Consider the following 13,099-nt stretch of genomic DNA (forward strand, 5'->3'; position numbering starts at 1 on the left):
TTTACCTCCTGGTGTTTCCCAGCAATCTCCAAGGTCCCTGGCTTGCAGGTGGATCTCGGCCCAGTCTCCCCCCAGTGTCACGTGGCCAACCTCTTCCCATGTTTCTCTCTGTACAAGAACAGCAGCCCTACTGGATTAAGGGCCTACTCTCGTCCAGTATGACTTCCTTAACTAATTCCATCTTCAAGGACCCCATTTCCAAATAAGGTCATGTTTTGAGGTTCTGAGGGTTAGGACTTCAACATGTCTTTTTGAGGGCATGCAAGTCAACCCAGAATACGATGTAATGCCCTTCTCTTGTGACACCATACTCTGATAGGCAAACCACTGGCATCATTATTACTATTGAATCTGTGACATAGAAAATTTTTTCTTCCTGCCTTTTATTTATTTTTTTAAGACTTTATTTATTTATTTGACAGACAAAGATTACAAGTAGGCAAGAGAGGCAGGCAGGGAGAGAGAGGAGGAAGCAGGCTCTCCGCGGAGCAGAGAGCCCGATGTGGGACTCGATCCCAGGACCCTGAGATCATGACTTGAGCCGAACACAGAGGCTTTAATCCACTGAGCCACTCAGGCGCCCCTCTTCCTGCCATTTATACATTTTGATTCATTAAGTTAAAGACTAAGTATCTTAAGACCAAACCCAGATCATTTGGAGTCATTGGAAGCTTTTGAATGAAAGCATTAGCAGAGACAGTCAGAGGCATTCTAGATAAGATGAAGAAAGGACCAGAGAACAGAGGCCCACAGGGCAGTGGGGTGACGGGGGGGGGGGGGGGGGGGGCATCTTGGTAGCAGCAAGTGGAGGCAGAGAGGCGGAAGAGCCCAGTGCACAGGCAGCACCATTCCCTCCTCCCAGGTCTGGCTGACCTGGGGCAAGTTACTCTCTTTATGACTTTCTAGCTGCAAGGCTTGGGCAATCTGTAGCAGCCTCGTCTCCCTCCCTCCCAGTGAGGCTTCTCTGAGAGTTATTGTGAAAAGAAGGCGACTATTTAAGGCTCCTAGCACAGGGCCTGACGTAGGAGCTAACATGTTAGCACAGCGTCTGACGTGTGGGAGCTGACGTGGGAGCTTTGAGTTATTATGCTGAGCACAGTAAGCAAGACTATGCAGGGATTTAGAACTAGGTAGATTGATGTTAACCCTGACAGGGTTAAGTGATGGTCAGGCATTTATGTTTCTGGAGGTGGAGAATGACATAAAAAGATAGTCTTCGAGAAAAATTTGTCTCCCAAGGGTTGCAGGGGGTCACAACCGGGAAAAATGCGGCATCCCAGTATGCAAAAATGAAGGCAGAAGTAAGAGTGCCTTCAAATAGAGCTTGAAGGATCTCAGGCAACTAACCGGGCCTGAGAATTGGAAGAGGGACGGCCCACAGGGGGCTGTGAGTTTAAACCCAGGTGGTGGCAGAAAGACGGCTGTATGGCTGATGGGCAAGGACAGCAGGGAGGGAAGCTGGGGGAGGAGGGGGAACACCTGAGTCTGGTCTTAGACTTGATACATCTGAGATGATGGTGAGGCACCCATGTGCACACAGAGACAGCGGGAGACCCACACCAGAGGACATGGGAGATGTGTGTGGAGATGAACTAGGGCTCTCAGCAGGAAGGCCCTTGCTGGAGCTGAGGGCCACTGCCTGCGGAACAGGGGATGCTGGTGTCATGGTGCGTGCTCCAGCTCTAACACTCAACTCACGGTCTCGCTCCCCCAGACTGCTTCCTTCATGAGCTCGCTCTCTCTCTCTCTCTCTCTCTCTCTCTCTCGGCAGTGTGCAAGCGCGTGGTCATCACTCGTACTACCGTTGAATCTGTGTCACACAGAGACTTATTTTCTCTCTTCCTTTCCATATGTTTTAATTCTGCCCTGTCCACCGTCCCCCTTGGTTAACGACAGCACCCAGCCACCTCCGCAGGGAGCCCGGAGCCATTCCTTCAACTGCCTTGTCTCTCAGCCGGCATGTCCCTTCTTCAGTCTCAATGGAGGAAGAAGTCAGGGTTTGTTGGAATGAATGCACAGGCCCAAGGGATCACGCGTGTGAATGATTCGCCATTGTAAGAAAGTCAGAATGGAAATGAATGACTTCTGGGTGCTCCCTCTCCGCTGGGCTTGTGCAGAAGAGGGGTGGTCCGCCAGATGTCAACACTTTCGCTCTTTGCCCTCCTCCGTGATCCTGAGCCATTCTAGCTGCAGTTCTTGAACTTGATCCTCTTTTCTACTACCCGAGATAAGAACCTGTGCTTTGGATTTCCTGAGTAGAAAGATACTGGCTTCTTGAAGAGGAGACGTGCGTCAGGTCAGGAGGGTCTCTGTATGACTCAGGAAACACTGATGAGGTGCGTCAGGAGAAGCCAGCTTCCCTAGGTCGAAGTCTCGGAATAGCATGATTTCTGTTCCTAAAACCGGGTTAAGACCAGGAAACAGCAACATTTTTTAAAAGTGCATTTTTAGGACTTTTGAAGGAAGTTCTTCAGGAATTTTAAAAGCCTGAAAACAGGCACGTACGTGAGAGAGAATAAGTAAAAACTTTCTTATTCTTGGGTGAAAACACTTCTCTTGTTTTTCATGCTGGCCACAATACTTTTGCCTTTCATGCTGAATCAGTAGCCTACTACGTACTATAGCAATGGCTCACGTCCAAGTGCAATTTTTCATACATGTGGTTTGTTGCTACAAGGACTAGAAACTTTCCACCTGAAAGGAATCTTGCTTGATGTGAAGAGTAACATATGTATGGTGTTAACACCCCCCAAAGATCTCCTTTTCTTCATACCAGTACCACTGGAGACTGAATTATGAGGCTTAAAAAAAGGGAAAAAAAGTGCTTGCTTGGAATGTGAAAAAAAAAATTAAAAACCTGACTGTAAGCCATAAAATATATATATATATATATATATATATATATAGACACACATACACTGTTGTGTTTTGAATACATTAGTGGCCTCTGCAGTGTCTGTGGTTCTGGTTTTCTTTCGATCTATATATAGTATGAGCCCATTCTCTCATCCCTGTAGAACCACTAATAAAACTTTCTTACGGTTGGTTATTCATCCTGGGTGGGTCTCAATGAAGAAATCACTTTGAAAGACATCTCGACTGGCATTTCAGTTGAAGACTCCCTACTTTTGTTAGTAGATTTAGCCTATTAAAAAAAATAATAATAATAAAATCAGACAGGACCTATAGTGGCCTCTGAACATAGCCGGGGAGACCACCCAGGAAAAATGTGACTCTGCCATTGTGTCATCGTCCCTCCCCCCAGAGTCAGAGCTCCTCCTCTGGGGGACAGGGCTTGGTGTTCCCGCTGTATCCCAGTTGCTCAGGATGTGCTAAAAAAAAAAAAAAAAAAAAAAAAAAAAAAAAAAAGTCTATACATCTGGCATAAAAATAGTGAGATTTTGTTGCTTTTCTTTCATTTTTCCTTAGCTTTTGGTTAGCAACAGTAGAAAGAAAATGACCTGCTGTTTCTCTGTCTAGTGACATGCCAAAGAAAACCGACTCATCAGAAATACTGTCAGCGCTGTTTGTGAACCGAATCAGAGAGGTGCCCCTCACACCAATGTGGGTATTACTGAAAAGGCAGCTGAGGTTGGAATGAGAGTCACGCCTCTTTCCCCTTCATGATTAGTGTCTCTTCTCTATAGTCACAGATCAGGTGTCATTTCTGGTTGATGGATAAACCAATGAGGGGATGATGGTTTGTATCAAGATTTTATAATCTTACTAGGTATTTTATGACACAAACTTTTAAGTCATCTTCAGACCACTTCCATTAAAAAATAAACCTGGAGTTTTTCCGTCCGTAAATTATATCCTAATAAAAATATAAATAAGCCTTCCCTTTCTAGTTATCTTCTCCTTAGGCCAAAATATGAACATCACTCTTTGCATTCTTAACTTATATTTAAAATACACATGGGGAAGTCCTTCTCTATCTCTCCTACCCCTTGAATGATGAATGAATCATGTCTTCTCTGAAGTGAGATAGTAAATTCAAACCTCATGAAAGAAATGGTGACTTCATGTTTTTTAAGTAAGAGAAGCTTAAAATTTTTTTAGCTTTTTATTATGGAAACTTTCAAATATACACAAAAGTAGGGGGAGTAGTATGCCAGGCGGACTTCTTTTGGGCAGCTTCTTTGGTACAAATATTCTGATTTTTTTGCTTATTAAACTCCTTGGCTGTGCAGTGCTTGGTGCTAACGAGGCCCTTTCTGCATTTCACCTACCAGAGGCTCATCTGCTTCCTCATTTCATGACCACAGACCTAACCCAAAGTCTTCAAGATCAATGACTTTGAGGACCCCAATGTTGTATCTATATAGGGAAAAACTTAATCCATGATTTTATGGTCTACATATGCTTTAACCCAGTTTCTTATAAAAGAACTCTACACTATTCAAGATTCCCACTTCCCAGAGAACATGTAGAACATGGTCTGGGGAGAGAACCAAGGAAAGGGTCCTTTTATCCTTTGCCCCTCTGTGTATGGCAGACTTAGAAAAGTGTGCCCATAGGCCTCATGAAGCTTTGTGAAAATGTCAGACATAGGCATTTTGCCAAAACTTGGCAACACCGGATGAGGCAGAATATAAGTGTAAAATGCATGAAATGTCAAGTCACTGAGAACTGGTCTGAAAATTCTTAAAAAGCAGGAAGGCATGCTCCTACAGTCTGCATAACAAAATGTAAGTGCTCACTCTGCTGACCGTATTTCCAGAAGTGACTCAAGAAAGGGTAGCTTTTTCCTGTCGATTCTGTTCTGATTAGAAAGTAGTTTTCCAAATTTCTTGCAACGGAGGTTTTGGTATAAAGATCGGGGGAGGCAGAGAGTTTGAGATGGCAGTCTCTGGTGAGAACCTGGAGGCCAGATATTCTGGGTGATGAGCTGAAGACAAATTTGCTTGCCCAGACAGCCTACTGAGAAAGAATTGTAAGGTCATAGCTCTCGTGGGCCAGAGTGGATGTCCACACCCACCGCCATCTATGGAGCTGGCCAAGAGGCTGGCTAAGGGCAAGGTCAGATCTCTAGAAAGACTTCTGGTCACACTAAAAGACTAAGTGTGAAAACCTCTGTCATATGCCTTGTATACTGGGAACATTCTGACATCTGTATAGCTACCTGTCCAGGCATGCCTGCGTCCATCCATCCAAGCAATCTCTCCACCCACTGTGGGGCTCAAACTCATGACCCCAAGATCAAGAATCATACGCTCCTCTGACGGAGCCAGCCAGATGCCCCATTTCTTTTTATCACGATAGCACAATGTTTCTCCCTTCCAATGGCTTTTTCCTTCATTAAATAACTTTTCAACCACTTTACAATTGAAATGAACTCTTTTGTTTCATTTCTTCATTATTAAGAGGCATATATGTCCCATCATTTCATGTTCGTTTAATTGATTCAGAACTGCCAGAGAAACTTTGGTTTTTAGTAAGACTACAAATAATTCCTTAGTGCATGATTTTACAAGTTGAGTGGTTTGCTTTGAATCGTGTTTATAAAGTTTAGGAAAATGACATCGACTCTAGTACCCTTTCTTTCCCCCAGACCAACAGCAACGCTCTGGTACTGACACAGGTGCCATTTACTGGGCAATTAGCCTCCAGCCCTCCTGCTCACCCCAGAGGTCCACTGACATGTATAATCCTTCAGACTTCAATTTGCCCTCATTATTTTCATGTTTGAAACAAACAAATCAAATTATCTTATAACGTGCTCCCTTTTAAAGAGTGTGGCATACCCTCATTGTCCTGGCAAAGCTTATTATGTCATTTACATTTTTCTTCTGGAAAGTGTCATTCTCTCTTCCCAACCACCACAAAGCACTCTGAGAGTCAGCACAGTGTAGCTCCCTTCCTACAGCAAGCTGACTTATGTGGCATTTAAAGGCAGGCTTAATTGGAGAAAAGAACTGCCTTTTCAGTAATGATGCAAGTTAACACAGCAGAGCTGAGAGACGAGGAATGGTTTTGCAGAATAAACAGTTTAACGGGGCAAGTTGGATTCCGTTGTCCATTTGTGACCCAATGCTGGACATTCTGTCCTTCCAGTATCATGGGCTTTTCTCAGGAATAAACCAAAAGTTGTGATTTTGTGTGTGTGTGTATCAAATGTCAGATCTGAAGGCTTTTGAATAAAGAAGCCACAACTCGAAAGAATGTTCTGCTTGTGTTGATTGAGTAATTGTGGTCACTTTCACATTGTCCTTATGTCAGATTCCGAGGTTGGAACTCTAATGGCCTAATAATTCTTTAGAATCTGAGACCAGTAGCAGCTGCCAATATAAACTGTCATTTTCCTTTCATCTCAGTACATCTTAACTTTTTTGAGAGTGGCATATTATTTGGTTACTTTTCAGTTGTTTAAAATGATTTTTTTAACAGATAATAAAAGTGATTTCTAGACATACTGCTTTCTCTGATTAGCCTTAAAAAGATTATGTCTTACATCTGCATCTTTAAACTGCGAGGAAATTTGAAAAGTGGTACCTTTCTCCAAAGCAAATGTGATTTCGCTTCTGGTTTGATAATACTGATAAAATATGGTTGACTTGGTCTTTTCACTCTGTGGAGTGTGGAGAAAGGAGCAGATGTAATTCTGTGACCTGTCCTATTAGAAACGCTTTCTGCTAGAGTCCTGTAAGGCTAAATTCTCAGCCTCTCCCTGACCCTCAAGTTCTCACCGGTTCCCTTGGCCTCCTCTCCCTCTGCCTGCCTTTCCGTGGGGCAGGAAGTCAGGGTCTCGAAACACCTCTTTTCTTTCGATTTACTTCCCCCCAAGAAAGTGTACCGTCTGCACCTAATCTGAGACCCCTCTCTGCTGCTCAGAACTCCTCCCGGTGTGACTGGTCCCCTGTGATGTCCCACCAGCACCTTAAACTCAATTTGTCAAATACCAGCCTGCCCGCACTGCTCTGGCTCCTTGTCCCTTTGGTAGCTCGTGGTGTCATATTCTGTGGCTGTTCCGTGTCACAGCCTCGTGGTATCTCTGAGTCCCTCTTTCCCTTGATGCCCCATTCGGGATTCCGCCACACCCACCCCAGCGCTCCTGCAAGCCCTCCCATCACATCTGGCCTGCACTTTGGTGGCAGCCTGCCCACTTCGGCCCTGGCTTCACTCTGCAGAATTAGTTTCTCACAGTTCAAGGGCAAAAACACTGAGGCATGAACAGGGCCAAATACCGCCATGGGATGAGCAGAAAATTGGCTTCTGGCTTTGGTGTACGGGAGGTAACAAGTGACCATGATGAAAACGGACTCAGGAGTGTGGTGGGGACAGCTGGCAGGTGCAACGGTATGCCAAGAGGGTAGAGAGGAGGACAGGCACGCTGCATGTGGCCGCTCCCAGGGTCTACTACTGGAGAAGGAAGGAGACGAGGCAGGAGGCCAGGAACTATGTTTTGTTTAAGACAAGAAAGGTACACCTCTCCTTTATTTTCTCCTATGAAATAAAAATTAAAACCAGGGGCACCTGGGTGGCTCAGTCGGTTGAGCATCAGATTCTTGGTTTCGGCTCCGGTCATGATCTCAGATTCCTGGGATCGAGCCCTGTGCCGGGCTCCACACTCAGCAGGAAGTCCGCTTGAGGATTCTCTCTCCCTCTCCCTCGGCCCCTCCCACCCACGTGCACGCACACGAGCATGTGTGCGCACTCTCTCTCTCAAATCTTAAAAAAAAAATAGAATAAAGACGAAAAATACAACTAAAAAAAGAATAAAGGAAGCATTGTATTTTTTTATTGTGGCAGAAACCAGACAGTCTGTCACAAGTAACAATAATGTCACACACACACATATATGTGCCTAGATACAGATACTCGGAAGGGATAGTTGTACACTCTGTGTTTCGAGAAACATAATAACCTTTAGTTTCATGTGCTGCACTAAGGATGTTTGGAAACCCTGATGACCGAAGTACATCTCCTCAGGGAGTTCGTTCAGATATTTATTAGCTCCTTCCATGAACACAAATTCAGGGTCAAGCGTGTGCCAGGTGTCAAGCTGGCCTGGTGCTAGGCTTGCAGACCTGAGGGGGAGAGAGCCCCGAGCTCCTGGGGCCATCAGTCCTGAGTGGACCCGGACACTGACTCTCTGAAGCCCCAGATGGATAGAAACCCAGAGGAGTCCACCTCAGCTCTCAGGACTGATGCCCTCAAGCCGAGCAGGTGCAGCAGCTTCCAGGCAAAGAAGACGGAAAACAGGTTCAGAGGCAGAAAGAGGCAGCGTGAGTAGCAAAACGTACAGAATATGAAGTCGGTGTTTTAAAATTCCAGTCTGGTGCCTGAGTACCAGCCACGGGGACCTGAGCAGACTGCGGAACCTCCCTGACCCTCAGTTCTGTGCTCTCTAATGCAGAGGAAGCAACACCTATCGCCCAGGGCTGCAGTGAGGGTTAAAAATAAACCCCATTCCATCCCTGAGAGCTGCCGGGGTTACCCGATGCTGGCTGGGGCAGCAGCGGGGCGCTGGGGCTTCAAGGGGCTCAGCCTGGCCAGAGCCAGAAGACAGAGGTCCCTGCGAGCCGTGCCCAGGAGCTTGAGCTGTATCTCAGGGACGCTGGAGTCCTGTTTGAGTATTTCCACGGGGTACGGACGTAATTAGATTTCGGTTTAAGAAGATCCCGCTGACAGCAGGATGAGGGCGGATGGGAGAGCAGGAAAGACCAGGAACAAAACATGCAAACATTCTTCCCACTCCAGTAATCCTTCCTCTCCCCGATGATGCCATCAGAGAAGCGGATGCGATCCTATCTGTTGGTAGCTACCAAAAGGAAAAAAGAAACTGCGACTTGATCAGCAAACACAGGAACAGTTGCATTCCCAGACCACAATAACGGAAGTGTAAACAAGGACACCTTCCAGCTCGTGGGCAGACTTGGTTGAACTGGAGATGTTTTCATCAGACATAATATCAAGGAGCCCCTAAAGCTTTTAACCTCATGCTCAGACCCTTTTACTTTTTAAATGAGAGGCTCTTGGCCTGGGGTTCATCTCTGGATGGGCTTCAGGCAATCTGTGGACTTCCTGAAATCAAAGACCAAATCACAAGCATAGTTTTTCCATGTCGGGAGTGACCATAAGACATTGACAAGATGCTGCCTGGATCTAGAACTCCAGAAGAGGTGAGGAGCCACTGTGGATGTCTGTGTGCAGAAAAGACTGGCATCGCATTGAAAAAATCCCGAATGGACACTGACTGGGACATTTCGGTCTGAACTTCAGACTCTTGTGCCTAGCTGCAAGCCCACGTCTTTGCTCGGATGCGCCATGGGCTTCCAGACTTACCATAACGCATCCTGGGCTTGACAGATGTTCTCCTCCTACCCGTCCCTTACGTTCTCCTACTGCCTCTTCCTACCTGCTCGAGCCCAAATCCTGCGGATCTTTTTATTGTCCATGCTCTGCATCCACCCCTTGGGGATGTCACTCTGTCTTCAAACCCCCAACTGCTACAGTTCCCCCTCGTCCTTCCCCAGTATGTTTCGGTGACCTCCACCCTGCCCCCCTGCTTCCGCCCTTACCCCTTTTCCATCTGTTCCTCACAGCAACCGAAGCCACACTTGCCCACACCTTCCAGCAGCTTTTCCTTCTACCTCTTATTTGCCCTCTGAAGCTTTGCATGACGTGATGTGACTTGGCACCTATGATGTCCCTGATGGTGTGAGTCCCCCGGTGCCCCTCTCCACACTGACTCGAACACCCCCACCTCAGGGCCTTTGCACATACAGTGTCCCCTGCTTGGAAGGCTCTGCCTGCAGATATCCGTGACTTGCTCTCTCTCCTCCTTCCAATATTTGCTCAAGTCTTCCTGGGCCATCCATTTAAGATTGCAATACCTTCCCTGGCCCCATTCAAGAATATCCTGCTGCCCTGCTTTATTTCTCTTCTCCACTTATCACTAATATATTACACTTGTTTGCTTATTGCCTACCCCCCATTGTAATATAAGCCTCATGAGAACAGGGAATTTTTTGTTGTCTGGTTTTTTTGTTTTTTTTTTTTGCTCTTCTATCTAGAGCACCTATCATAGTTCTTGACACACAGCCAGAAGTCCTTTGTCTTAATTGAATTTTGTTTTGAGAATTTATTTGGCACCTTTGCAGTTACCGTGCTATGTGTCCTTCTCACTTGTAACTTTCTGTGTATCATATCCATATTGTGTCAGATTGTTTGAATGCATTCTGTTCCTTTTCAAATTCACCTCTTCAAATAGTAATGGAGGCAGTGATGCTTATTGATCTCACGGTTCCTAAATTCCCCTGGTAACCTGAATTCTGTTTCCAGCAGCCACTTGGCCACTGAAAGAGCTCCCCTCCATACACTTCTTACAGGCTCCTCAAATTCCACACCATCCTTCATGACTTAATAAAGAGATTCCTTTAAGGTTACTATTAGTATGATTGGGAAACCCGTCCTGTTGGTCCGCCATTACAATTCCTAGACTGTTGCACCTTTCAGAGTGCCCCGTACCCTGCAGGACTGAGAGCTACTCTCATTAGCGACAGCTTTATGCTTTGCTGTGTGCTTGTGGCTCTGTGCTGGGAATAGCAGAGACATTTTTCCAAACGGAACTGACACCTGCTAACGTGTCTGTCTTCTGTTTGGAAATTGTTACGCTAGTAATTCCTAAAGCAGAAAACACCTGGGTGTGACCTTAAGAGGCTGGTTTTGTTTGCCTGAGCTCTGGGCACCAGCAGTAAGGGCTCAAGCCAAGGTTTTCATGGCAGTTCAGGGGGTAAAACTTATTTCTCAGGATGCAGCTTCTTAACATGTATGTGTTTATCTTCCACTGTTTCAGGCTTTACAAGATGAGCTAGAAAACCGTGCCAGCCAGGTGCGATGTGCAGAGAAGAAACTGCAGCACAAGGAACTATCATCCCAGGAACAGGTAGGTGCCCTCCGCGCTGCCGCTGGCTGCTTGACTGCTTCCTGTCTCCAGGCCGAGCAGCTTCTGTAGCTCTGGTTGCTCCTGGGATGCGTTGGCCGCAAGATACAGAATAGCCCACCCCTGGCTGGCATAAACGGCTTAAGGACCAATGACTTCACATGACCGGAAGTCTGCAGGGAGGGCAGGTGCCGGGCCCAGTGCTTCGGGGTCTGGCTCCGCTTCTCTGCCATTTCCACGACTCTGCCTCCTGGGATGGCTTCATCCTAAAGCAATCCAAGAGGGCTACAGCAGCTCTGGGCATGCCGTGCAGACCTAGCAGTGTCCAGAGCGCCCCTCCGAAGAGTAAAAAGACATTTCCCAGAGCCACCACCCCCTTCCATGCCCCCCTTCACACCTCATTGGGCAGAACCGGTCACGTGCTCAACCTGGCTTGTCCAATCCCTGGCAAGAGGATTCAGGGGACCTTTCCCCACCCAGCCTCAGACTAGCCTAGACCAGTCAGGATGCACCTGCTGGTGAGGGACTAAAAGAGGAAGGGTGGTCTGGACCGAGAAGGGAGGAATGGATGTCCTCTATGCAGAGGGCAGTGTCGGCCACATCATCACCCTCCTATGTATGGACATTCTCGTACTCACGCACACCAGATTTTCCTTCGAACTTTAATTTTCCCTCTCTTCTCGTGTTGGAGAAAGAAGTCTAATAGAACCAGAATAATCTGGCTATGACAATAGCTAATGACCTATTTTATTTTCAAATGACAGGATTATTTTCACCCAGTTCTTCTGGTTATAGTGAATTTGTGGTAATTTTGACAGCTTAAATGAAAAGGTCAACGTTATCAATAGAGGTCGTGAGTCTTAATGAAACTTTGATAAACACAGCGTCCCCAGCCATGGGGTAGAGGACTGCTAACGTCCTCCTAAGTGCCACCCGCCTTCGTGCATGAAAAGCACCAGAGGTATTGACGGATTCCCACCCTTCAGCTGTCTCGTAGAAACACGAGGTTAGATGATTATGACCTCGTGGGAAGACTAAACACTGACGGGCGGCTGAGAGGGAAACATTTTTTCATCTTTGCAGGTGTTCACAAACAGCATCCAAGGTGGGGGTTTGCACAAAATGGCAAACGTGAGCATGTAGTCGATGCTGAGTATTAGTGCCCAGTAACTTGACTTGACCTCCTAGAACTCCTTCCTACTCTCTCGTCTATGTCCCTGTAACATACTTGCCATGTATCTGTGTGTAGGTCATGTCTTACATCATAGACGAAAGCATGTAGGTATGTGCACATACGTGGACCTGTGTGAATTGCCTAGAGTCTAACATACAGTTGGTAGCAGGATCGCAGCGCAAGACGATACCAGGTTGGACCGCTTAATAATAACTACACTTGATCAAAGGCCCGAAGGTGGCAGACACTGTCTGAGACACGTTACACATAGTAGTTCCTTTGTCGTGAGAATAGCCACCTAGGGCCAGGACTGCCATCCCCATTTCATGGACGGCACCCAAGACCCCAGAGAGGCTGAGTAACTGCTCCAGGCTCACACAGCTAGTGAATAGTCAAGGTGAATTCAAACCCGGATGTGTCAGAATTCTGAAGCCTTCCTCCTGCCAGTGGCCTACGGTTGTAGATCCCCGTGGCTCAGTAGCAAATGCCGCTCACTGGCCGGGGGCCGAGCACAGCAGAGGGCAAAGGCAACCAAAGCTGAGCCAAAACAGGCCACGATGGCTCCTCGGACCTCAGACACCGCAGTGTCATGTTCAGGTGCAGCCCGCACAGGCCTGCGCGCTGCGCAAGGGCCGCTGAGCTCACCCTCTGTCTCAGATGCTCGAAACTGGGAGAAGACCGGCTGCTTAAAAGCTGGGAACGATGCTCCCTCCTGGGGCCCCTCCGATGCATGATAGAATATGACTTAAAGTAAAACTTCGTTGACGTCACTCCAATTCATGGCAAAACTTCACACAGAAAATTCTATAATATGTTGAGCGTAGGGAAATTAAGAAATCCCAAACGAACAATAGGGAAGGATTCAAGGGCCATTTTTTTGGTCTTTTTTTTTTCCTTCTTTTTGATCATCAAAGTTGCTTTCATCTCTGTAGCGACAATGGCTTTTTAGACTATTTCTTGCGCTAATTCCTGATATCTTCTGTTAAGGCTACAGTTTACCAAAGAAATGTCAGGAAATACCCATGGGTAAAACTGAG

The 13,099-nt window shown here is 46.6% G+C and overlaps 1 protein-coding gene across 1 annotated transcript in view; it reads left to right on the forward strand.

The window, feature by feature from the left end:
* CEP112 (centrosomal protein 112) overlaps window positions 1-13,099 on the forward strand; it is a 409,934-nt gene that overhangs the window by 348,976 nt on the left and 47,859 nt on the right. The window contains exon 24 of the mRNA XM_045984701.1: window positions 10,802-10,891. Coding sequence (XP_045840657.1) covers window positions 10,802-10,891 — 90 coding nt within the window. The remainder of the gene's footprint in view (window positions 1-10,801; window positions 10,892-13,099) is intronic.

The sequence above is a fragment of the Meles meles genome, chromosome 18 (assembly GCF_922984935.1).
Source record: "Meles meles chromosome 18, mMelMel3.1 paternal haplotype, whole genome shotgun sequence".
Classification (NCBI taxonomy): Eukaryota; Metazoa; Chordata; class Mammalia; order Carnivora; family Mustelidae; genus Meles; species Meles meles.